At 40.0% G+C, this 27,470-nt stretch overlaps 1 protein-coding gene across 7 annotated transcripts in view; it reads right to left on the bottom strand.

Annotated features, from left to right (window-relative positions):
- Positions 1-27,470, bottom strand: part of TSNARE1 (t-SNARE domain containing 1) — a 456,292-nt gene that overhangs the window by 42,566 nt on the left and 386,256 nt on the right. For all 7 annotated transcript variants that reach the window (XM_084226302.1, XM_084226301.1, XM_084226304.1 and 4 more), the window contains one exon: positions 15,186-15,301. In XM_084226302.1, coding sequence (XP_084082428.1) covers positions 15,206-15,301 — 96 coding nt within the window. In that variant the 3' untranslated portion in view covers positions 15,186-15,205. The remainder of the gene's footprint in view (positions 1-15,185; positions 15,302-27,470) is intronic.

Below are 27,470 nucleotides of genomic sequence, written 5' to 3'. Positions count from 1 at the left end.
CGGGGTGTAAGCTGAGACCTGCTGGATGAAAGGCATGCAGGGCTTTTATTTACATTTGTGTTACACATCTTCAGTTCAGCACACAGGTTTACAGTCCATTATTAAAAGAATGTGAGTCAAACAACACTGTTCAGCACTAAATGCATTTATTTCTATTCATTCTCACAAAAAGAGTGCCTGGATTCTCGTTGAAGTTCAGAACTGACAACCTGGGTTCACTTAATGCTATCCTCCATGATGTCCTTTTATAAATCCATTTTTAATTTATTATTTTTTTACACTTGGCTACATTGTAATTCTGCTTCCTCTTACTCAGGAATCAAACCCTTGGTCTCAGCCTTTGCAAAACCTGATAGTGCATTTCTCATTATGTCCATAGTAATTTCAATTATTTTCCTTTGTCTAAGACTTCTGTTACACTTCAGTGCCTGTGGACATTTTAAGTAACTACCTTTTTTATTAGCTGACTCAACACATGACAGATTATTCTGTCCAGCTCTTCTTCTTAGGTCCTTTTATCAGCCTAAGTCCTTATGTGACCTCTCTAAATGTTCCTGTATTATCTGTGAGGAATACTCAGTGATTTGACATAAAAACACACCTTTAGGTCAGAAGTTTACACCCATTTTTAGAAGAAGGACTGACCCAAATGACCCAAATAATTGAAACAATTGGTCCAAACACCACTGTCCAAATCTGGGGAAGAGAAATGAGCACAAAAATGGGCTGATTTCCCATGGAAAGGGACAGGTCAAAATCGAGATTTAAGCTGGGATTGTCTTGTTCCTTATCAGTCATCAAATTGGTCCTTGAGTCCAAAGAATGAAAATAAAATATAGGTTTTGTGCATTCTGGAACGTACTTGCTTGATTGTTTCTTGGGGTTTTCTTCTGTAGAAAGAGAAAGGCTGAAGTCCCTCAGCTGGAGTTGCTTTTCTTGCAGAAGCATTTTCACTTTTGCCAATGTCTGTGTCTCACTCAGGTCCCCAACAGCATCAGATCAGTCAAGTATTTAAAATCTGCTACCTGAAGGTTTCTCTGTGGTAGAACTGACATTCTCAGAGAGAACACAGCATTTTCCTTCTGCCCAAGGGTCTTCCTAGGGGTGGATGACTCAAGGCCATTCCATTCCATTCCATTCCATTCCATTCCATTCCATTCCATTCCATTCCATTCCATTCCATTCCATTCCATTCCTTTATTCTGTCCTCTCCCTTTGCTGAACACCACCACACCTTTGAGAAACCTCACCAAAACCCCACCTCTCCTTGCTGTCTCTCTGGAGATGACTCAAACACAGAAGTTTTTTAGGCACAATCTACCACAGCTACTCCAAAATTTTTCCCAACTGAAGCTAAAAAAAATCTCTACACCTCTTGCAGCAAATTCTGTGGAACATCTTGGCTTGTGCTCTTGTCCTCCTTAGCAGAGTGTAATATTGTGGGTACTTCCAGTGTCAGAAACACAGTAAAAAATGTATAAAAATGTCTTAGGACCACAAAAGAACCACACAGGACCCAGAGAAGACTCAGAATTAAGGCATATGAGATGCTACCCTACACTGTGGAACTGCAGGATTTGCTGAAGTAACAAAGACTTGTAATTTAGCCCTGAGGCCAGAGAAATATTCTTGGTATTTTTAAAATCAGCAATGCACCTGAGGCCCTGGAGGTCTGGCCTGATCTAGAGCAAGGGCTGTGAATGGAGAATACACAAATGTTTATACTCAAGCATGATTTAGTCTGCTTTCACTGGCATGGCAGGCAATTTGCCTGTCTGTACCACCAGTGCACTGAGTTTTCAACTCTTTTTCTCCCTCAAGAAAAGCAGCAGCAAGCAAAGTTTGTATCTGGAGAAAAATCCTCATTAACACTCTGAAGTAAGTTGGGTATATTGTGACATTTTCAAGAGATCTTCCTCCCTCTTGGATTCATTTCTCCAGGAATTTAAGTCAAAATGTACAGAAAAGAGACATCACTTCCAATGAGTGGCTCTTCTGTCAAAAGACAAAAGGATGAAATAACACATAAAATTTCCCCTAACCCTGAAACAACCCCCTTAAAAATCAAAGCCTTCCCTTCCTTCTGACATAACATCCTCACCTGAAAAACAGGCTCTTTGATGGAACTGTTTCTGCTGCCTCTGGTTCTGGATACTGTGATACTTTTTTCTTTTCAAAAAGAAAAAAAAAAAATTGGAAACTAATATTAAGTTCAGAACAAGTCTTACTGATCTCACTAAATGCTAATTGAGTTTTAATGCTGTTTTCATTAACTTTGTGCCCTTTCATATAAAGCTGGAGGGCTACTCAGTGATAAGAGAGCCCCACCAATAGAGTCATATGAATGGATGCTAAATGCAAATTCTGGAAGCACTGGGCAATGCTCACAGCAGGGCTTTGACAGGATAAAGATTTTATGGAGTGTCATATCAGGACTTGAGGAGGCTGAATGTCAAGAGTAAAAGCAACAGCAGAAAAAAATGAAAGCAAGAAGGATTCTGAAGTGATGAGGGTTATTTCGTTGGGGTTTTGGTTTTGGTTTTTTTTTTGGTTGGAAACCACAATTAAAAAATTAGCTTTCTACTGTAAGTAGCTAAGAACCCAATAAGAAGGAAGCTCATCAAAAGGAGATTAAAAATAAAAATCAAAATCTGACAGAGAGCAAAACCCTACCTTTCTCTGAAAAGCCCAAGACAGGCTCACAAAATATTTCTGGCAGGCCTAAACTTTCCCAGCATGTTTCAGCAAGGGATTTGGTTCTCTGAGCTGCAGCATCGAGGGTAAAGCTTGGGCTGATGATTTTGTGGCAGGAGTTGGATGAAGAACTCTCACTTAGGCTGGCAGGAGGAAGAATTCTCATGAAGAGGAGAGTCTTACAAAGGCAAAGTGTGCCCTGCATGGAACTGCAGGAACCTCAGAACCCCTTCCAGTGCCTAAAGAGGCTCCAGGAGAGCTGGAGAGGGATCTTCTCCAAGGGCAGGGAGGGACAGGAGGGAATGGCTTCACACTGCCAGAGAGCAGGTTCTGACTGAATACTAGGAAGAAATTCTTTACTGTGAGGGTGGTGAGGCACTGAAACTTCTCTGGAGGGGTCCAAGGCCAGGCTGGATGGGGCTTTGAGCAGCCTGGTCTGGAGGAAGGTGACCCTGCCCACGGTGGGAGGTGTCCCAAAGGTCCCTTCAGTTTCAGTTTCACAGTGAATGAGAGAAGAAAAGTGGTGCAGTGCCCTGGAAGATGAAAATCTGCTTTCCTGGTGAATGCAGCTTTTCTCCACTTGGTGCCTGTGTGCACCAAGATCTTACCAGGAAAAAGGCATTGTGTGGACTTGCAGCAGGATTTTCTGTTCCCATGGAAGTAAGCTCATTAACTTCCCTGGTGTTTAGACAAAAACAGCCCTCATGACCACTCATTATAAACAACACAAAAGAAAGAATGGCCACCTTTTTGACTTAGAAAAACATTTCAAAGGGAAAGCATTCAGTGCTTATTCACAGAAATGGAGAGTAATCTTAAAGCCCTTTGTTTTGTATTGAAACAACTGAAGCTAACAGTATCCAATTTGTATGATATTTCATACTGCAAATGAAATGAAATTAAAATTGTTTTAGCAAAGAAAGTGATCATACAATCAGAATGGCATGGGTTGGAAGAGACCTTTAAGATCATCTCACTCCAACTCCCTGTCATGGGCAAGGATGTCACTCACTGGATCAGGATGCTCAGAGCCACATCCAACCTGGCTCTGAACACTTCCAGGGATGGGGCAGCCACAACTTCTCTGGGCAACCTGTTCCAGTGCTTTACCATCCTCTGAGTAGAGAATTTCTTCTGAACATCTCATCTAAACCTGCTCTCTGTCAGTTTAAAAACACCTTCTCTTGTCCTGTCACTGCACGAAAAAGTCCCTCCCTTCTTTTCAGCAGCCCCCTGGGAGGTGCTCTAAGATTTTCCCAGAACCTTTTCTTCTCCAGGATGAACAACCCCATATCTGTCTGTCTGACACAGGTATGAACAGAAAAACACACATACACACACATATTCATGCACATAATACCTAATCCTGTTAGAACTTTTTCCTTCAGCTCCAAGAAAATGGAAGGGAAAGCTGGCTGTGTGTCAACCTCTTGCACTTTCATTCCTCTTCACAACTGGAGCAATCTTTACTTTTATTCCTGACTGCAATAATTTCTGTGAGTTTTTTCCACACACCTAGTTTAGGATTTTTTTAGTGTTGCTGATATCCCCAGATTCCAGGTGTGTGTGTGTGTGCATACACATCTATGTGTGCTCTAGCAAAAAAAAAAAAAAACAAAAAACCAGAATGTTGATTTCACCTAAAAAAAGCTCAACCACAACAGAAAATTGAACTGAAATTGCCACACCAAAATGCCAGCAGGTTCTAAAATTCAGTATATCCACAAATTTAGAGAAGAAATCTTAAGGCCATGGCCTTTCCTTGCCCACATTTTTCAACAGTCGTGTGAGACTCAAATTTCACTTTATCCCTGTGAGAATGAAGGACAGGAATGGCTCTGCCTTTGGGTTCTCCTGAATGCTGTCACATTGGCTCCTTTAATCCCACAGGAATGAAGGAGAACAGTTTAGGGCTCTGCACATTATTCCTTCTAGCTTTAGATTTATAGGGTTAAATGAGAATTCAGACCTAGATCTTGCCTTAAACCCTGAGTAAGGATTCCTGCCATAAACCAGGAGGGTATGAGACATGCAGGAGAGGTCACCATTTAATCTGTTTTGTAGCTGCTTCACTGTTCCTAAAGTGTAAATGACTGCTGAGACAGACATTAAACAGGCCCAGTCCCATTGCTTGATAGCAAAGACAGGAAGGAGGGGCAGTGTCCTCAAATTTTAGTCTTTTCATCAATAAATATTTAAGTATTCATTGAAAGTGGAAAAGATGTAAGGAAAATAAATTGATTTCTCCCTCTCTCTCCCATGTCTGAGCTGATGTGAGTTCCCTTTACCAAACTGAGCATCGTTCTGTCTCTGAGATAATTGGATTAGATTTAAGGTAGAGTTGCTCTTTAGTTTCTCTTCAGATCAAAATCAAGAATGCATTAGAGATGGAGAACCTTCCCTAGTGATCTCTTGGAAAACCTGAGCCATGAAAAATCGGCCTCTCTTTGGCAGATATCAAACCCAGGTGTGCCATGGATGAGGTACCCTCTGTCTCAGCCAGATACTGAGCAAAAGGCACAAGGAGACTCAGTTTTCCATATAACAGCTCATTACAAACAACAAAACATTAAATATTTAACTCAAATCCAGCCTGGAAAATTGGCTCTCCAATTATCTCTGGAAAATTGGTGAGTTGAACTGCATGTCAAGCTACTGTGCTATTCTTTGTTTATATTAAACAATAAAATATACCAGCTCTTTTTGACCCAGGAAAAACACAGATGCAAATTAATATATGCCTGACTAAAGATTATAATTTGCTACTGCCCAGAAAAACTGTTGATTAAAAGCCACCACTAAGTAGTTCACAGTAAATATAGTGGAAAATTATCCAAGACCAAAGAAGAAAATCAGAAACTATTGCTAGCAGTAGATGGCAGAGAAACCCTAAAAAAAAAAGAAGCAAAACTGGCTATTAAAATATATTTTGTGCTGGTAAAATTAGTCTTAATGAACTATAAAATAAATAAGCCTTAATGAACTATAGCAGCCACTTGCAATTATTTCTGTACTAATAAGCTTAGAAAATACATTTGCCATATACTGGTCATTAACAAGATATTCTTTGAAATATGTAATTCAGTAAAGGAAAAGTTGTTACAAATTAAAGGGATTCCAGGAAATTTTTGTGCCTCTCACTCCACAGAAATATTTGAGCGTCAGAAGAGAAGATTTCCTAGGCCAGTGAATGCCCAAATTTGTTCAACAAGCTGAAATGGAGGTTTTATAGCTCCTCTCTTGCATTACATTTCTTCTATATTGTCTTTTCAATACTGTGCTCTGGAAAAAATGTAAATAAACATTGATCATTGGGATCTGCCTTATAAGAACATTTAATAGGAGCCCTTAATTGCATGTTGTAAACATAATACAAACGGCAGTTGTAAAACTGAGAAAAATTTTGGTCCAAATAATCAACAAGAATGCCTCTTCACAGAGCAAACTCCTACCAGGCACAGTACTATACATCAAAAAAAACCCAAAAAAACAAAACAAAACAAAAACCCCAAAAAACCCCACCAATCCTTGCAGGAATTGAAGGAGAGGAAATTCCATTTTTGGCTAAAGAAAGAAACTCTTGTTCATTGGATAGGATTTTATGAAAAAGCAGATGCCTTGAAAATATTCTACAGACGATACAGATTTTTTTTATTTTTTTCTTGAGAGGAGGCAGACAATGCAAAGGGATCAAATGATTGTTATTTAATGAGTTACTGCTTGTCAGCTGAGAGGCAGCAATGGCTGCGATATTATTCTTGGCAAGTTTTGATGACAAGACATCAGGACTAAAGCATTTCACCCTGCACTCTCAGCAGGCTGTGCATGGACAGTCAGGCAGTTCAGCTAACGAGAGGTAATTCAATCAGCATCACTAATTGCTAATTGAAGTCATCTCCCTGCCCTCCACCTCGCTGGTTATTTCAGTGACAAGGAGCTTTGCCCACCTTCTGGGCTGGGAGGATGAGATCCATGTGAGGGGCACAGCTGTAAATGTAGGGGCTCTTTGGACAAGACCCACAAATGCAGGGATTTCTGGTGACCTATTTGTGAGAGGAATTAAATGGTTTATGGACTATGGAGCAACACTGTAATGTGAAAAAAAAAAAAAATCCCATTTCAGTGTCAAAATATGGCTGTTGAGGGATTAAGAATCTGTCAAAGCTCAAGCAACGTCCACACCAAAGCCAAAAGTAAAAAAGCATTTCTCCAGCAGTTTTTTGGGAAGCAAAGACTGAAGTCAAAAGTCTCCTTTTCCAGATACACCTTAAAAGCCTATTTTGGGAGCTGAAGAACATTCTGTAAATGAGTGATCGTTGTGAAGCAGATTCCAACTCCTTGTAAAGCCTGATGAAGCTGCAAGGAATATTTCAGAAAATTCACTGAGTAGGATGGAATTATAATTCTCTTTTTAAAGTTGGTTTGAAGAATCTCACATCAGAAAGATGATTGCAATTAGCAGGTTGCAATTTACATATTGAATATATGATATGTTCGTATATCATGTTCATTGATATATTACCAAAATGTGGACATTTCTAGTTCTGCTTGAGGAGATGGAGGGCTAACAAGGACATGGTTACCACTACATTAAAAAGGATGCATAAAGTGGGAGCTGAAAAATTTTTATCTTATTTTTTTATTTTTATAATTTTTATAACTTTATCATTTTTTATTTCCTAAGAAGAAAAGGAGGCCACCAAAACAGCATTGAAGAAGCTCTGATTTCACTCTCAATTTTAAATGATAACTCCCAGAAAATTTTGGTGGCTTGGAAAGGGTCACATGGCTCCAAAGGAGAATTTAACAACCTGCAGCACATCATGGGATAAGGCCATGTCCCAAAAAGAGGCCTACCACCACCAGGGCTTCAGAAGAAATGGCTGGGACAAAGGACAGCAATTCAAAGAGCACATTTAATCACTTGCAGTGATTTTCCTCTGACACTAAAACACTTTCCAACCTGTTGAACATCCTCGAGACAGCACTCAAATTTTGGAACTGAAGAAACAGAACAATCTTCCCATCTACCTCACTCTGAAAGTCACAACACCAGACACACTGTCCCCTCCAACATCCTTCTTCACAAAGAAATAATCACAGATTTATTGCCTTTCTAAGAGTCTGCCCTTTTGGGACATGAAATTTTCCAGCTAAACTGACAAAATATTTATTCTTTAACACTTTTACCCAAGAAAACCTCCTGGGCTGATTTTCAGGTTTTCTTCCAGACAGCACTGATCCAAAATTACCTTGCTTTGACACTACCACTAAGGATAACAGTCCAGTAACACTTTCAAGGAGCTTGGATAACAATAGGAATTGTTATCCAGTGTAGGGAATGGCTCTGATGAACTCTGTGCTGCCCTGTTCCCAAGAAAACCTCTGAGACTCTGTGGTGGGTTGACCTTGACTGGACACCAGGTGATCACCAAGCTGCTCTGTCTCTTCCCTCCTCAACAGGATAGCAGTGGTGTGGGTGGAAAAAATAAGATTGAGCAAAAGAAACATTTGAACAAGATAAAGGCAGTTTAATAAGACAGAAGCGAAGGCTGCGTGTGGAAATAAACGAAAACAGGAATTTATTCTCTACTTTCCATCTACAGGCAATGTCCAGCCAGTTGAGATAACTGGAATGATGATAAAACACAGAATTTGCAGGCTTTGTTGTATCAATACAGGCTAGAACTGAACTGGCCACCCCTGACCCCCAAACACCAAGCTCTGCACCCAGTGGCAGCAACATCACCCCTGTCCCCACCACACTCAGGACAAGAGGAATTGCTCTCCACAGAGGAATTCACTGCTTTAGCTTTATCAGAAAGAACCACACACCTTCCCATGCTGACTTCACTGCAAATCCACTCACTCCACAGTCCACGGGCACCAGGATGAATGAGGGACTCCCTTGTGCTGATCTTTGTTCTTGTCCCTCACAACAACACAAGCTTGCTGCATTTTTGGGGCTCGATGAGACAGGTAATTCCAGCATTGCCAGCTGAAAACATCAGCTGATAGTGCTGCAGTGATGTGAGAGCAGTTTCTGACTCTGTGTTGCTCCTATAAAGGGTTTAGTCCTCCCTTCTCCTGGGGCTACTGATTTATGCCTCAGAGAGCCCTCCTGAGCCATTAATCAGTGCAACTGCTCCCTGGGCTGAGCACCAACTGCTCCCTCAGACACCACTGCTCTGAGGAACTGAGACTACCCATAGGGAAGAGGTCACTTGGCACTGACTCGTTCAAATATTTTAGACTTACTCTTACAACAATCTTTTCCAAGTGGAAACTGAAATTTTAGTCATTTAAAGCCACAGCTAGGCTGGTGTTGTCCACAATTCTAGCTGAAATATCAGCTTTTCACATGGTAATTCCTTAAATATCTGTGAATGGGACAGTAAGTGAAAGAAAAACCATTGATCTGAGTCAGTGCATCCATTTTTGTGCTGTTTCACAGTTCAAACTGAATATGCAGAAAATCACCCTCTTTTGCCAGGTCCCCAGAGGTGAGTCAGGATGGTTTAAGTTTAAAGGAGTTACAAAGCATAAATAATTAGTGTCTTCAGAGTGCTTTGGGAAGCTCAGATCACAGACTTGGCATCCATCAGAAGGGTCAGCATTGTGCATTCAGTGGGAGTATCCCATTTTCCTACTGATGGCAAAGAAACCTGAGATGAGGTGGAGAAAGCTGCTGGCTGTTCCAAAGTCCTCCTGACTCTGGAATCAAATCAATGAACTCAAGTTAATTGAGCTGCAGGAACTGTCTGCACATGGACTCTTAGGCAAAGGAAATGTGATATATCCCCCCTTCACTCTCTCACAGAGTTAATGACCTGGCATTATGTGATACTTATAAAGGTCAAAGACCATAAGATGGGCAACAACCATGATCTGAAATACATTAAAGCACAGTAACCTGATTGGGTGATGTTCCATCAAAACATTAATTTGTTTGGAGGTTTGTCTCAATAGTCAAAACTCAGAGAAATTCTTAGAAATTTATCCTGCCTATTTCCTGGCACTTCTGCCTTTCTTGCCCTGTTATTTTGAGGTACTTTTTTCACAAAGCAGACTCTTGTCTCTTAAAATTTCTTTTTCTACTAATAATAATTTCCTTCTGCACATTTGTGGTGCACATTTTTATTGTGCTGTCAGGGAAATAATACAGGGGAGAGAAGTGGAGATGTGGCCATTGGAATCAGGAAAGTCTTAAAGAATACAAATGTTAGCCTAATTTAAGAAATTGGGCCAAATCACAAACCAAGGTCCACTACATATTATTCAGTGAAAATCCAGGTCTCATTTTTCAGATCTTAAATTTGAAGCAAAAAGTTACTGCAGAATCAGGATGTACCTCAGCCTTCTCGTCAGAACAACAATTGAGCAGGGATGCCAGGATCTGAGCAATTAATTATAGGCTAAAAGACAAGAACTGAAATGACAAGAATTGACACCTGACTCTAAATGTAGGAAATTTTTCAAAGTAATAGGATACAGGGGAAAAGAAATATTACAGAGCTATTGATTCCTGATTGTGCTGCACAGCAAACACGGCAGCAGTGCCACAGCCAGGGCAGAGGGGTGAATTATTTTAGGATTTCAATGACAGCTGCCAAAAATATTATGACCCTTACAGAGCTTGAAAGATTGAAACAAGGTTGAAAACTCAGCCACTCACACATTAAGCCACATATAGATGTGTGGTGAAAACAGAGACACCAAGAAAAGCCCTGTGATAACAATTTAAAAAGCAAAAGCAATACCATGAAACAAAACTCTCTGTGCTTTGCCTTTATTTACAAAGTTCCTTAGGTTAAATTATTTCTCTGTTCAACACTGAGTAGGAACTGCTGTGCTTTAGCAGCCTGACATAGCCAGGGAGAGATGAAAGGGGCAAATGTCAGAATTTCTGCTGTGTGTGTCAGGAGAGGGTGCCCAGATTTGTCTCCTGCTCAGAAGGAACAACAGACCTGCACATGCCAAGTGCCACAAAGCCACTTGTCAATCTGTCCCTCTCTGCCACCCCAACCCTCATGACCCCCACACACAGGGTTGTGATGCTGTGACTGCATTTGTTGGTGACAGGAGGAACAGCACACAGGGACAGTGATAGTGCATGAGGCACTAAAATAATACAGACAACTGAAAAGGCAAAAGGTCTGAAAGAAAAACAAACACCAAGGATGGGCTGTGTAAAATCTGCTGTCTGAACCTCATCCTCATTGATCAGGTTACGTAAAACACTTAACCACATTAGAAACCCATAAATTAATTATGCAAGGAAAGCTGTAGCTGTGAGGGAGGGGAAAAATAATCCAAACTAAACCAATATTTTCTATTTTTCTGTGATAATTCAATTTAAATTCAAAACAAGACAGCTGCATATTTGGGAAACACATACTTGGAGCCTGATTATTACATTCCACATGGATTACAGCCCAATTAAGGAGACACTGTCCAAGATGTTGAGTGAGATATTAGAAAGAAAATCTTTACAGTGAGAGTGGTGAGGCCCTGGAATGGAATTCCCAGAGAAACTGTGGCTGCCCCATCCCTGGAAGTGTTCAAGGCCAGGTTGGACGGGGCTTGGAGCAACCTGGGATAGAGGAATGTGCCCCTGCCCATAGCAGGGGCATTGGAACAGGATGAACTTTAGGATATCATCTAAACATAGACCATTCACTGATTCTAAGGATTTTATGTCTGAGCATTCAGGATTACATGGAGAGTGTAACCAGAGTGCAACTCCTCACTCAGGATAGTTTGTATTTTATAAGTTTAGGATGGTTCAAAGTCCAAATGGTGAAATTATCAAAAAAAGAACGAATTAATGTCCATTAAAGATTTAACAACTTGTCTCCTGTATCAGGAGGCCTTTGAGCTTCAAGCTGCTGAATGCTGGGAGAATCTGTTGAGTCACAGCCCACAGGATTTAAGGAATCTACATGGTAAAATGTGTGTGCTCAGTCCAGTGTCCTTTGTCTGACAGAAACATGTCTTGGTAAGGGTGAAGGCGCCTTCTGCTGCTTCCAAGAACAGGGCTCAGTCAAGTCATCATTGATTCTCTCTTTCTTTGGCCAATGGGATTGAAATTACGAAGTTGTCATTGAAAAACATATTTTCCAGCTGTCACACACATGCAGCAGCTTTCTCAAAGTTTGTCACCCCTGTTTTCCTTATAAAGAAGGCTTAAAACTTAGGACTCCAACAGTCTTGTTGTCACTTTGGATAAGTGTGCACTCATGCAAATGAGTCAAAAGAAGGGCACAGAAGGTCTGTCTAGCTGAAATATTGACACTACCCAAAAAAAGCTTCTTTCAGACTGCTCCTGCAATCCTGTCCTTTTGAATGGCCGCTGATGTTGATGGAACAGCAAAAAAAGAGCAGCTGCAGTGTTTCTCCAAGATGCACACAATGTGACCCAAAAGTTCCTGGGCTATTTTCCTAAGGTGTCAGCAAACAAATGCACAGACACAAGTCCTCAGGAGTTTCTCTGCATTCGCTGTAGACACTTTCCTCTCTCTCTGCCAGACAAAACTGCCCCAAGGGAGCAGTGACACACTTATGGCAGGCAAAGTCAGGGCTGGGAGCTCTCCTGAGCAGCTGCTCTCTCTCTCTGAGCCAGCAGCCAGTGATGGCACAACTGCTTGGGAAACTCACAGGGAAAAGCTGCTTTTCACTTTGCAAGATTCATCCAGTGATCTCCCCTCTGGAAGGAATGGGCTTGTCTGTCCAAGCCACGTCTGGTTCGTGGTGTTGGGAAAAAATTCTTCTTTTGAGGAGAGATGTTGGTTCAGTATCATTATTGCAAAAGCAGAAACATCAAGCAACTAAAAAAAAAAATCTGCTAATGATCAAAACAATAACTACTAATCATAGATATTAATGGCATAATTTTTTAAATTCACTGAATAGTGACCTTCATATTTCTTCTCACCAGCCATGAAAGTTAAGGAAGCCTAACTTTAATATCCTGCAAATGGGATTTAAACCCCTGGAATGGAGTGGCTGGGGCTTTTTCTTCTGGCCCCTTACTCATCCAGCATGGAACAAACATTTTGAGGAGATGTTAAGTGGAAGTTCTTGCAATTCTTAACCAAACTTTGGATTTTATTTAGTGATATGTCCTGTGCCAACCAGAGTATTTAGTAATTAGTTCCCTCACTTGCTTTCCTCCCTTTATTTTGTCTGAAGTCATGCAGAGCTGTTACACATTAAAACCCAGCTGTTCCTTATCTCCCTAAAGTGTGTAAGAGAGCTTTATAGGAACCTGTTTCTTGAGGTAATCTTTATATACACTGATATTTTAAAAACCATGGATTTTTAAAAAACCTGTTTGCATTAAAATTCAGAGTAGAATTTCATCTATCTCTATGGACAAAGAAACCCTGAAAACATCCTGGTTTAGAAGTCCTCAAAGCATAAATATGAAATCTGCTGCACATCACTTAGAACCATTTATAAAGACTTAGAACCATTTATAAAGATCAGAAATCATTGTTGTTCCAGTATAATTCAATGCAGGTCCTGCCTCCAGATCTGGTAACTCATGTTTTAGAAGCTCAATAATTAGTTTCACAACTGATGATGAAAAGTAGAGCATGATATTTTTCCTGGGGCTTTCATTAGTATCTCTGGGTTCACTTCCCTCAAGACATATATCTCATAACAGGAGATTAATTTTAGTTTTCCAATGGAGTTTCATTGTAAGATTATTTTGTTCTCTGACTTTCTCCACTAAAGGGATTTTGATTAAAATGTGCCTAGACGTAGTCAACTGATGATAAGATTTGTAATTTCCAGTAGATAGGAATATTTAACTATACTAAAAGAAATTTTGTTATATTAGAGATTATCCTGATGGAACAAATTTCCAAACTAATGCAAAGTAAAAGCAGAGCGATGAAATTAAAATTATTGTAGTTGCTCTAGATTTAAATTACCAGGACAGATCCCTGTTTGCACCCATAAGCAGTGTCTCTTCTATAAAAATGGGATAAAAAATATATATAGAAATGATAGATAGATAGATAGATAGATAGATAGATAGATAGATAGATATGCTGTAAGAACATCAATATTCCGTCAATTAAATGTCTATTTCACCAATATCATCCTTCCTTCAGGGCTGGCCAAAAGTAAAGATTCAAGTGTAGCAAAATATTTCTACCTATTCCTCCTAGCAATGATGTAGGGCTTGTGATCATCCTCATCCAAACCAGTGAGATGGTTCTTGACATCCTTCAACAATTTTTTTTCTCTTTTTTTGATTTGTACAATTCCTTCTTGTACCCAAATTTTGATGACCACAATGTCATGGCAGAAGAAGTGCCAAAGCTCAAGAAGTGTGAAGGATCACCTTTCTATGGTGGTTTTGAACCAGCTCCTTTTAGTTCTCAGTGGAAAGAAGGCACTTTAGAAGCCTCATTCTCTTGTGGAAGGAGAGCATTTTCAACTGAACCCTTGCTAAACGAAAGAATTAACAAAATCTCTCAATCCTTTGGCTTTCCCAAGGATAATTTCACAGGAGAGTTGCTGTCTGCAGGAAAAATCCCATTGCTGCTTCTGGGTTCTGACTTTACCAGATGGGACCCCTGCCATCACAGCAGGCATACAGCCCCCCTTTGGGGGGTAGAAAATCTGTAAATGTGATATCCTCTCCTTAAACAATGGCCTGGAAACCTTCTAAAGAAGGAGTAACCCAGACATGCTTTGCATCAGAAAGAGAATATCACAAATAATTGATAATAAATAATTGATGAGTCATTCTCCCAGGGCAACGAGGGACAAGAAAGGAAAATAATTTTTTGTGTGTGTCTTATCCTTTACATTTAAAGCACATTTTTTTTAACAAAATAAACATGCTATAGGTGAAACTTCACTAACAGGATGAAGTTGCTTTGATATGTCACCTATATTCCTAAGGCTGCATACCAATCTTCCTACTAGAGACCAACATTCCTTCTATGTGTAGATCCAGAGCAAAGATCACCAAAGATCCATTTTTATTTTTCATCCCTGCTGAAATCTTCAGTTGTTTTTCTTCCTGCTCCTCAGGAGGGTCTCTGGAACATTTCAGAAGATAAAAGCACTTGGGAACACCTCAAGAACTTGAGAACACCAACATCCTTGGGCTGCTGGATTGCCCCTGACCCTGCTCCAGCCTGGAGTCTTTAAAACTGCTTCTGCATCTCTAACTCCTAATCCTAACAATTAGGATCCATTAGTTAGCATTGCTTTGAGATTCCTGTAAAATCAAACACGACACAACAGCAGAGGAAAGGGTCATGTGTTGTTTTGTTGGAATAACACCTTGGCTTAATTTGAAGGATCCTTTAAGAATATCTCTAACACCCTGTAAAAGAAAATATTTTAGTGTGCCAGACCTGACTCTGCAGGTGAAGATATTTTTTTTTCTTATCACGATCAGCTTCCTAAACAGTCTTTCAGGCACCTTACAGAGTATGATGAAAGACTTGGCCAAAGGGTTTTACCTGTGCAAAGCTCAGCCAGGTCAGCGCTTGACGGAGACCGCGATGATGATGACAACGAGCAGCAGAACAGCCAAGGCGATGGAGAGAAGGCAGCACTTCATCTTCCTGGCTCGTAGCTGAGGGGAGAAAGACAAGGAAATTAATTCAGGGAGATTAAATTCACTAAGAAATGTTATTTTTTTCCATTGAAAGAATGGTTTGGATCAAGCTGAAGCAACATAGAGAATTCTCTATTTTTTTGGAATGACTTATCCTTCTGGATAATCCAGATTTCTCCTCCTGGATACAATCCCCTTTTCTACAGTACTTTCTTCCTGCTTAAATCACTGTGTCACACTAAATTTCCAGGCTCTGCTTGGAGGGCTGAACTTGGGTAAGGCCACTCAGTTTGGTTTTGGTCTGGGGGTGTTGGAGCTGCATCTGGCTGCCAGGAGAAAACTGTCCCCTGTAAGAGATAAAGTTCCCTCTCCACTCTGCTGTGCAACAAAATTGAGACAAGCACTGACGTGGGCTGTTCACAGGGCAGGCAAATGTGCTTCCAGTGCTAAGCACCCTGACCTCATTCACTTTCAAATACGATAAAAGAGATTCTATGGAATTTTAATTTTGATGTCTGTTTCTACTTCAACCCATCAGTCTTCCCAGTGACCTCTGTGGACATTATGTTGTTTCTTCCTGTTTAAAATCTTTGCAGATAATTCAATTCCCCTGTCTCCTTTTTAGATGGATTGGAAGAAGGGTGTTTCCATGATCCCACAGTGTAAGTCTTGTTATCCAATACACACATAAAAAAGTAACTTCAGAGAAATCCTTAACTTGGGCATTTTCCTTGAGACCAGATCAACCAGTCCTCCAGCCACCAGAGTTGATAGCATCACCTTGATGTGACAAACCAGTTGCTTTATTCCAGAGTTCTTTACCTTCCTTACAGCTGAAGCAACACTCTCACAAGAGAGATGATGTTAATGTTACTGCTGTTAGCCACTTTTCCTTCCTTCCCCTAACTGCTGCAATCAGGTCTCCCAGTCTGCCTTGGACCCTTCTCTAACTGCTTTACACCACTCTGCACTGTATTTCCCACTGCTCCCCAGCTGCTCTGTTCTGTTCTGGGGATGTTTTGGTCTCCTACACTGCAAAGGAGACTCATCTCTTCCATTGCTGCTCCAAATCCTGTCCCTCATTCTCTCTCAGTGCCCAAAAAGCTGGAGAAGCACTTCCAGCAGGGAGCAGTGATGCATGACCTGTTCTCTCTTTCAGAATCAACCACCAATCAAACTGTGTTTTTATAAAAGTGTGGATTTGCAGATTGCTATTTTTTGCACCTTAAAATGCTGTACTGTCCTGCCTCCCTAGCAGATAATCAGTGAATCATCGTGGCTCTCCATCAGCTTTTCAATCACTCAAATAGATAGGTTTTCTTTGATTTGGATGAGAAGGGAAAAAAAGGTTTAAATATATCATTCCATGTGCATTTGTGAAGAGGGATATTCTTGTCAGGCATGCTAGGAGGGAGTGTGTGAGGGGACACAATTCCACTTCCCAAAACCCCTACTTTGGAGCACAGATTTTTTCATGCTTTTCCATCAGTTTACTGTGACTGTGGGGAGATTATGTGTGGGCAAAGGACCACAGAAATTATTGTGATGGAGGTGAGGCCCCGGCACAGGCTTCCCAAAGAAGCTGTGGATGCCCCATCCCTGGAAGTGTCCAAGGCCAAGTTGGATGGGGCTTGGAGCAACCTGGGATAGTGGAAGGTGTCCCTGCCTGGGTCAGGGGATGGAATGAGGTGATTTTAAAGGTATCTTCCAACCTAAAACATTCTGTGATTCTCTGATTTTCTTTAACTTTTTTTTTCCACACACAAAAGGATGTTTCTTCATAGCAGATCCTCACCCAACACTTCAATTTCTTCATAAGAAACTGCAATGCATCCTGAAAGCTCAGCCCATGAGACAACAGACTTGCTACTGCTTCCCCTTTGATTTTAACCCTCATTAATTCCAAGTCAAACCAGGAAACCTCTGCTTCAAACTGCAGACTTCCAAAGGCACTTGGATGTCCTTGTCCACTTCTAAAGTCAGAGCCTGTGTTTGGTCAGCAGAGGATGCTAATGGGTCATTTAGCTTCAAGCAGAATTCTCAAATAGTCCATTAAGGGCCTCAAAATTATCACTTCACATGGCTTTTCCATCATTCCCTTTGCAGAGAGATTCTCTTCTTTTCCTCTTTTCCAGCATTACAAAGTCCAAGTCACTTTTATTTTGGGTTTGCACAGCCTCTTCTCCCTTTCCTTTTTCCTTGCTTTTAACCAACTAAACGATAAACAGACCGAGACTGATCAGAGAACAGGAGAGCTGCAGCCCAGTCTGAATCCTGGGATTTGGTTCACATTTTATCATCTTGTCCTGGCTGGCAAGTCATGGCAATGATTCCTGCTCTTTAAAATACCTCCTAGCATATTTAGTATAACTGTCCTTCCCAGCCATAAAACCCATGGCAGGAATCTCCTGTCTATTTCTAGTTTTGGTTTGGTTTTTTTTTGGTTTGTTGTTTTTTTCTTTATTTTACATTCCAAGAAGGAAAATGTTGAATTCTTTGAGTTGCTTTATTCTCCAGCCATAAATCTGTACATGCTAGTGGAGCAGTAGAAGCAGCTTCTGATCCCTTCCTGGACACACCACCTTTCCTACAGATCCTGAGGAAGAGTGGCAGGGTACCAGCACCCCAGGGTTTTGTCACTTAGTTAGAAAAATACTGATATATGAGCAAAAGCAGCAAATCCCTGCACTGGACAAGTGCACACCCTGCTTCAGGAAGGATTTTGAAAGAATCACTTCAATGAGACTTGGCATGACGATTGGATTTGATGACCTTGGAGGTCTTTTCTAACCTTAATATTCTATGATTCTATGATGCCCCATGGAGCTCACCAAGCCTGTCCTGTGGAGAAATTCACCAGCCTGAATTTCTGTGAGTTCTTGGGACACTTTTCCTGCCTTTATCAGAGGAGAAAGATGCAAGCACAGAATATGTTGAACAGATTCTCTTCCCCAGACTGTGGTATGGGCACCCTCACTTAAATATTACATAAGTACTCACTAATAAACAACATAAATAATACTATTACATCTAACTAACTCTGCTATTATCCTCAGTTTAGGTTAACAGAGTCTGATTGCAAAACTGAGATTACAAATGGTGTCTTAATGCCCCACTGCCACTCTTGAAGGACATTGAGAGACAAAAATAAACACATCCCTTTTATTGAGTTTTTCAGAGTTTTTTTAAAAACCTCGAGGTAACATTCCCCACTGGAAGCACAGCAACCTCAGAAAGGTAAGCACTGAGCAGTGAAGAAATTCCAGAGTTTGTGTATTCCATATATGCATATACAGGGAGCAATCTTTGCCTCTCTCTAAAATAGGATTCTGCCTCATTCAGGAAGGGAATAATTATTATGCTGTGTACACCATACATGTTTATAAATTTTACTTATCTACTCAGGTTTTCTTAGGACATCTATCTAAAGTCATGTTCACATGAGACCACGCAAATCTCTCACTTAATGTAAAGATCCTAATTTTTTTCAAGGGGTTTCCATGACAGCAGAATCATATAATTAATGCTTTCCATCCCAAACATCAAAGCAATGATTGGGTTATATCCATTTTAAGTGGAGGAAGTAGAGACACATTCCTTGGGTGAAAGTACGGCTGATCTCAAGAGAGTTCCAGTTTTCTCAAAGAATAAAAAAAAAAAGAATAAAAAGCAAATGTGCTTCATGATTGCATCAAAGTTAATCTACACTTACATGGAAATGGAAAACTGTTTCCAAACCTGTAACAGGATTTCTCACCAGGACAAATTCCTTACTGCCCAAGACAGGCACTATGAGGTTTCTGCCACAATTTTAGTAGTCTCAGAATAACAGAACCCCAGCCATAGAAAAGTTGAAGAAAAATATTTAAAAATACAAAACTGAAACAACCCACAAGAAGCCAAACCAGCTATAAAATGAATCATTCATGTTATATCATAATTCTTCAGGGAGCTTTGCATTTTTGCAGCATTTCCCACGAATCTGACTAAACCACAGTGGATTTCACTCATCTTTCCCCAGCTATTTCTTCCCTCAGCTGCTGAGGCTCCTTCTCTCACACTCTGCATTATTCCTATTTCTTATCTTCCCTGACTTTCCTAGAAGCTCTGAGGCAACATGACCTCTTCTCAATTCCTGCAACTACACCCATGATTGCTCACAGGAGCAATTTTAAGGCCATTTTACCCAGAATCTTCCACCTGCCCCTGGAGTTAGATGTTTGCAGACAAGACATACCCAAGATCATTGGCACAGCAGATGGATCAACAGCTGAAGGGCATTTTTGGTACAAACTAAACTTGGATGGTCTTCACCTCAACTTCACAAAGTGTCCAGGAAACCTGAGGGAATAACTGTTTTTTGTTGGGTTTTTTTTCCCCAGAGACCTGGAGGTTTTGCCAAACACTCCTGGAGGTCACAAAGATCTATGGCTGCTTTCTCCATATTTTTTTCCTGTTAAATTGCAAAACTCTGTCCATATACAAAGCCTCCCAAAAAACATATTTCTCCCAGGAAAATGTGTCCTGGAACTCCACCTTGGGCAGCACTGACTTCCTTTAACTAGCTGTTAAAGTGAGTATTTAAATAGAGATAGAGAAATCAACGCAACAAACAATTTCAGGCTGAATTTGGGAAAAGTTCAAAGCTGCAAGATTATCTTCTGCTGGAAAATGTATGAGAAATAATTATAAGCCCACTATCTGATTTCATTTTAATTATCTTAGCTTATTCTAAACCTTGAATGCTATGCTGCAGCACTGCTCTGGTTTTATAGCTCTGTCCCAACCTGTTGTAAGTCCATATCCCATAACACCTAGAATTTGTTGATTAAATTGGAGCTAATCTATTTTCATTGTACACATTTTCCCAAGATGAAAAGAATGCAACAGGGGACCAAAAAAAATTCTAATCCTGTAGCAAGATGTAATGGCTTTTTACAGTTATTTTTTCTGGGCTCTCAGGGTTTTTTAGCAAAATAAGTAAAGATATATTTTAATCCTGACAGAGGCTCTTTAAACACACATATGAAATAGGAGTGAAAAGCAGGGAAGGAATGAGCAAGGCTATTTAGGGACACAGCTGAGAGGAACTTTATATTGACAGGCAAACTGGATGTGACTGAGCCTGGAAGAAACCTTTCCCTCATCATTTCAGAAAATTAAGCTGCAAGTCATATTTTACAGCCTAGAAGATATTTATTTCTTGGGGGTGAAATGTTGAAAAATATTTTAATTATGTCACAACAGATAGTTAAGTAATTAAAACCCATTAAAGCCCATTACAGCCCCAGGCCAAGAAAAGTTTCATCTTGGAAATTCCTAAGCAAACACATTTACAAGGAGGAAAAAAAAATACTTTCTTGCTAAGGATTCAAAAACTAGCTGAGGCCAAGCATAAATAATAGAGGAGGCTAAAGGAAACTGTTTTTCCTGTATTTATATTGAATGTAAAAAAACAAACAAAAAAAGCACTTGATTCACATATAGAAAAGGAGCATTGAGCTTCTTCACCCTTGGTGGGTTGATTACATTGTGGACTGCAAGGCAGGGAGGAGTAAGGCAGTTATGGATTGCAAGGCAGGAGTTGAGATTTCTCAACTGCCTCCACAAAGGAGGTGAAAATCCCTAGAAGCAGGAATTTTAGTTCAGGCAGGGATTTGTACTAGAGCAGCTGCTCTATTCTGGGAACATCAGAGCAAATGACACCACTTCAGAGCAGAGTCACTCCCTACAACTCCATGGCTGGGGAGTTTTCTAGGTCTTCTGCAGGACAGAATTGGGCAGGTTACTTTCATTAGAAATCAATTAAATTAATCTCTCCAGTATCCCATCTTTGTTGCATCACTCCCAGGTCTCAGCCCTGGTACTGGGATAAGGATGAAGAGTGACCAAAGAGCTTTGCCCTAAAGGGTTAACCCAAGACCACCTGACTCTCTCTCCCTCCTGCAATGTTAAATGATAGAAAAATTCATAGAAAAATGGGATTGTTGAGGCTGGAAAGGACCTCTAAGATCACCAAGTCCAACCTTCAACCCAGCAAGCACAACCACGTTGACCATTAAACCCTGTCCTCGAGTTTCATATCCACAGGTTTTTAAACACTTCCCTGGGCAGCCTCTTCCAATGCTTCCAAAGCTTAGGAGTGAGGACTAGGAACAGATCTGGAAATACCCTGAGCTTTTCAGCTTGGTTGTATGGGCAAGAATCTGTCTCCTAGTGAAAAAGGACCAGTTTTCCATTATCATTTCTTAGGTTATTATGGTCAGCAAGCAAAAATCTACCCATGTACTCAATGCCAACGGACTCAGTAAGACAATCCATTTTACTTACAGAAATGATTACCCATGTTTCAAACACAATTTTAAAATAAAGGACAATTCATGAAACATCTTTGAACAGAACCAGGAGTGCAAGGACTTCTGAAAGTACAATTCCACTACTGCAGCAAAGAAACCATTGCAGACTAATCTGCTCAGGAAATTTATTTCCTGCAAACCCATCCAGCAGATAAAAAACAAAAATTATTAAATTTAGCAACCACACAATAACAGCCTCCAGTTATCAGGTCAGGTCCTTTTAAGGGCCTCTGTTGGGCAATGAAAACCCACCCTGATTAATTTTCAAGAGCTGCTTCCTTTATTTAAGATTAACAAATCTGTTTGACATAAAATGGTTCATTTTATATGCAAATCTCTGTAGAGGGTTTTGTGACATTAAAGAGGTTCATACAATTTTGTTCACCCTGACCTCAGAGGTCATTTGGAATTTCATGAAAGCATTTGTCTATGCTCTTAATATGCATTTTGAAAGCTAATTTGAGGTCTGCTGGATTGAGAGCCCATGTTCTTAATTACGTTTGGACGCGTTTATACAGAGCTGATATTATAAATCTGAAAGTGCTGTCATTCCAGTGGACAATAGCAAAAGCTCTGCTGAAGGCTGGGGAGTTCTCATGGGGGAGGAAAAGAAAATATTGGAGCTACACAGCGGAAAGTCAGGCCTTGTAGACAAGTGGTTACCCCCAAGAATTATGTAAACATACAGTGGGGGAAAAATCCCCCTACACTTGCAACAGCAATATTAGTATTACTATTACTATTTCTATTACTATTACTATTACTATTACTATTACTATTACTATTACTATTATTAATATTACTATTATTTTCATATTCCATTTGCATTGATAAGATACCTTAGCTAAGCCATACACAATCAGCCCTGATAAGAGAGTAAACACTGTGTTATTGCAGTGGAAAGGAGGAACATGACCTTTAACGTGTGTACAAATTAAAATGCACTGACCAAATTTGGTGACCTTTATGGTATGGCTTCCTTATAGAGCTACAATGAATTTGCTATCAAATATCACTGCTTCTGCAGGCAAGGCTAGAAAAGGCCAGGAATATTATTAAGCACTTAGAGTGTTTTTAAATGAGAACAAAGTAGACAAGTTACATATGAATAAAACACAGAAGATATGAGAGCAACAGGGAAAGGCCAGCCCACAGCAGCAAGGAAATAGATCACTTGGCTTTGACATATTGGTTTTGGGCCTTCACTTGCATGTCATTTGGACTGATTCCTTTATGATGTGTCCATGTATTTGCTGCTTTCCACTAATTCTGTGCTGTTTTCCCATTCCTCATAAGTCTCTTCATGATCCCCTCCTCATTGATTAATTTTCTTTGCATGCATCTCTGGAAGTGTTCAAGGACAGGTTGGATGGGGCCCTCAGAAACTCGGTCTAGTGGAAAGTGTGCCCATGGCTGAGGGGATTAACTGGATGATATGCAAGGTCCTTTCCAACCCAAATTATTCCATGATTCCACATCTTTCTATGATATAACTCAGGTGAAGCCACGTGCCATCCACAGATATGATTCCTCAGCATAGCCTACTGTAAAACTGTATTTTCTCCCACTTATTTAGCCAAGGACAACCATCCAGGATTGGATTTTCCATGCCTGGAATCTACCCCAAGCTATTTCTTTTAAATGAAAATATGCCTGTCAAATCAAAAGAGAAAACTATTTAAAAAATTTCCAAGTATTCCATCCTGAAAAAGACAATGGAAATATTTTCTCTAGTCTCTCCCTGCTTTGGGAAACAAATCACAGAATCCTTGAGGTTGCAGAAGACCTCCAAGACTGGCTGATTATCCCCTTGCCCACTAAACCATATGGAGAAGCGCCTCATCTGCTTGTTTTTTGAACACTTAGAGATTTGGAGTCCACTCTGTCCCTAGGCAGCCTGTTCCAATGCTTAACCACTCTTTCAGTGAATAAACTTTCCCTGATATCCAACCTGAACCTCCCCTGGTGCAACTTGAAGCCATTTCCCCTTGTCCTGTATAAAGAAGAATAGGGAGAAAGGGGACTGACCCTTTGATGAGGGTCCTCATTTTAGTGTTTCTGGGAAATTTGGCTCAGTTTAGGAAAGATATGACTTCTCTCAAACCCTTGTTCACATACACTCTTGACTAGTTCAAAATTTGAGATAATTTTCACCATCTGCCACATCTATCAGGATGATGGTGGCAGCTCAGTGCTTTCTGTGTTGGCTTGCCTAAAAGCTGACAGGGGCTGATGTTGAGCCTGCACACACAGATTTAATTGCAGCATTTTCTACCTACTGAATGCTTGAATTAGCAATCTTAATATTCTCCTAATACACTTGTTTTTCTAATGGCTGAGACATCATTTGTAATAACACATGATAATGGCTTACATTTCTAGCACGCCTTTCAAGGCAGCAAACCTCCAACGTGATTTACAAATTCACTATAAAGAGGATTATCTTTTTACCAGCTCTGGAATGAAGCCACCTACCTCTGGCAGCTGTTTGAGTTCCACACAGCAGACCCAGCCAGCAATTTAAAGCAGGTAATGACTGGTGTGTGCACCTGAAACACCAGAGACTGCATTTCCCAAATCAGAATTCACCCAGAGTAGCAAAACAAACACTTACACTTTTGTAGAAACCACCCTGAGATGCTTAAAAGCCCCACACAGGCAGATTCAGAGAGAACTTAACTCCCCCAACAATTCAAAACCAGAAACACTGCATGGGAGCAGAGCAGAGAGAGAATGATTTGACCACATTAAAGCTCGAAGAAAACCTTCCTGCTGAGCTGTGTTGATTAGTTAGATTGTATTATTTTATGAATGGGACTACTTGGAAGGTTTGCAAATGACAGATTTTGGCTCATTGTGCTGCCAATCTCAGCATTTTGAGCCCATCACTTCATCCAGATTTCGACCAACCTCACTTATCTGGTCTGTACATTATCAGTTTCTCTTTCAGGGCAGAAAGTCTTAATTCTTGAAGCAGCTCAGTCTCTGCTCCCAAAACCCCTTGAGCCCTCCCCAGACTGGTTCCTTTTGCCAACAACAACCAGGTCAAACTTTGCAGAACCTTAAAAGGACCAGAGCCAAAAATAGCATTTAGTCTGGCTTAACTCCAGTGTACTCTGATGACACTCTGGTGCAAATAATTTAAGAATTTCTCCTTACTACCCTGTATACAGGTGCAAAAAAAAAAAAAAAGGTGAAAATTCTAATTAAGATAAAATGCTTTATCAGCAACATCAGCCACGAAGGATCTTTTGAACATCCTCAAACACAAACAAAGAAAATAAAGAAAACAAAGGAACTTGCAGGGGGTAGTAAAAAAAGAATCACAAAATAATTTGGTCTGAGAAAGACCTCTAAGACCATCAAATCCAAACAGCACTGCCAAGGCCACCATTAAGCTATGTCCCATTTACATGTTTAAAATCCTGCCAGGGGTCCAACACTTCACTGGGCAGCCTTTTCCAGGGCTTGACAACCCTTTTAGTGCAGAATTTTTTCCTAATATCCAACCTAAACCTCCTCTGGTGCAATTTGAGGCTGTTTCCTCTTGTGGTACAACAACATTGTTCATGCTGGGACTGAAAGAAAGGTTTTCTGTCTTCAAGGCACTTGAACCTAAACTTGCCTTCAAATCTCACCAGTAATAAAGATAAATTATCCTCAGTGGAAGTTTTCAGGCACCAAACAACAACCTCCAAGCTGGTCTGACCCTGCTATCAGAAGGTACCTCAATGAAAGTCAGAACATTACAGGAACTGATACACAAGAAGCTCCTCCCAGCCTTGGGAATTACAAGTAAAAACCAAATTTTGGAAGTGGTTCCATGAAGTATCATGCCATTAATGCCTCAGAATGTCAGTGTTATGAGCTGATGGATCTCCAGAGCAAAGATGTCACAGAACCATAATACCCAGTGTCTAGTGTCTGTGTTTTCATTAAATTGATTGATACAACTGGGATTTTATATATATATATATATATATATATATATAAAATCACATATATATATATATGTATATAAAATCATATATATATATATATATATATATATATATATATATATATATATATATATATATATGATTTAATATAGAACATTACTTGCTACAAACTTTCCTCACCACTATCACTAATATCACTACTACCTTTACTACTACTAAAATACTCCTGTCATTAGCATGTCAAGCAGTGTTGACAGGCACAAACTACCCTGCATTATTTGGTAACATCATAGAACAGAGCTGAACTAGTGCTGCACTGAATTTTAAATAGACCTGTAATTGTTGGGTTTTTTTTCCTGGTAGTGAAATCCAAAGAGTGCTGAAAATATTTACAAGCACCCACCACGTCCCTGTTCTCCTTTTCAGGATACCTGTGAGCAGAGGGTTAAGGAAGAGTGAGAAATTTACATGGAGACCAGGCATGAAAACCTTCCTTCTGAAAAGTGACAAGTCGTCTGCTAGGAACTCAAGGAATGCAAATCTCACACCTTGCCTAATACAGACTGAAATCTATTTTACTGCTTCTTAAACCCGTGTATACTTTTACAAATGTGAGTCTTCACCTGTTCAAAGCAGAGCTGAGACATAAAAGCTGAGAATCTTAAATAATTGCAAAATGACAAAAGGATATTTCCATTTTACTACTTACTTACGTGTCTGTCCCAGAAGAAGTGGATAAAGTCACATCTAGTGTAGCACCAGTAAAACTGAGCAGAAATAGAGCCACTATATCATTTTATTGGGTGGCACAGAATTAAATTTGATGCTGCTTGATTTTTTCTAGAAGGCATGGAGAACTGGTCAGGCTGTCAAAATACCTGAACTAAGCCTTTGTTTAAACCCAAACAACTTCTTCAAGGTTTGAGGAGTATTTTGACTCTCTATTGGTTTTTCATTTTCATTTTTCTGGTGGATTAAATTCACAAATGGCAGGAGGTAGACTGAGTTGATACTGAACTTCTGACTCCAGGGGAAAGCACCAAGTATTGGAAAATCTTGTGTGAGACAGTATTCTCCTGAGGTTTGCTGCTCAGATTAACAGATGCAGATCCAGAGAAAGTCAAAGAGCAGAGTTCAGGACTTGTAAGAACAGCATTTCAATATAAATACCAAAAATAAATCTGAAAAGAGCAGGCAATGAGGGGAACTGTACAGGGAGAAATAGCGCTATCCATCCTTTTCTCATTAAATTGTTATGTGGCTACTTATAAGTCATTTAACTTCTTCATTCCTCATTTTCCATGTTGCAACATCAGGGACTTTATTTAATGTAACTTCATTAAATAAATAGAGCAAAAATAGTGGTCCCTGTGATGATGGAGCCATTACTTGCCAAGATCAACACACAAATACCATTTAAAAAAATATCTGGTTTTTATAGGGATGAGGTTTTTTTGGTTTTGTTTCAGGTAAACTGTTTGAGCCATTTCTAACCCAAAACCTTTAAAATCTTCTGGGATGAAAGCATTTCTCTTTAATTGTGCAGTCACACAACAGAGTTATGGATATGACAATGGAGTTGATATTACAGAGGAATAAGTTTTTGTCCCTTCCTTCATCTCTCAAACAACCACTCAAAGCTCTTGGCACCATCCTTAAATACATCCTAAAGTGGAGCTTGGTCTGATCTGAGCTGGGGGGGACAATGAATATGAAAGCTGAGAATGACCAGAGGTCAAAACATTTCACTGTTCCTCAGTCCCTGGCAATGAGACAGCATTCAGAGCATCCTGAATTATTCACTGCCATCAAAGCTGAGAGTTTCCTGCCTCTGTGTCAAAATCAGGGCGTAATTGCAAATTGCAATGGATTCTGAATGAAAGAGATGAT

The sequence above is a fragment of the Fringilla coelebs genome (genome assembly GCF_963513975.1).
Source record: "Fringilla coelebs genome assembly, chromosome: 1".
Classification (NCBI taxonomy): Eukaryota; Metazoa; Chordata; class Aves; order Passeriformes; family Fringillidae; genus Fringilla; species Fringilla coelebs.
The sequence above is the reverse complement of the archived record's forward strand: the minus strand, read 5'-3'. Positions and strand labels throughout refer to the sequence as shown.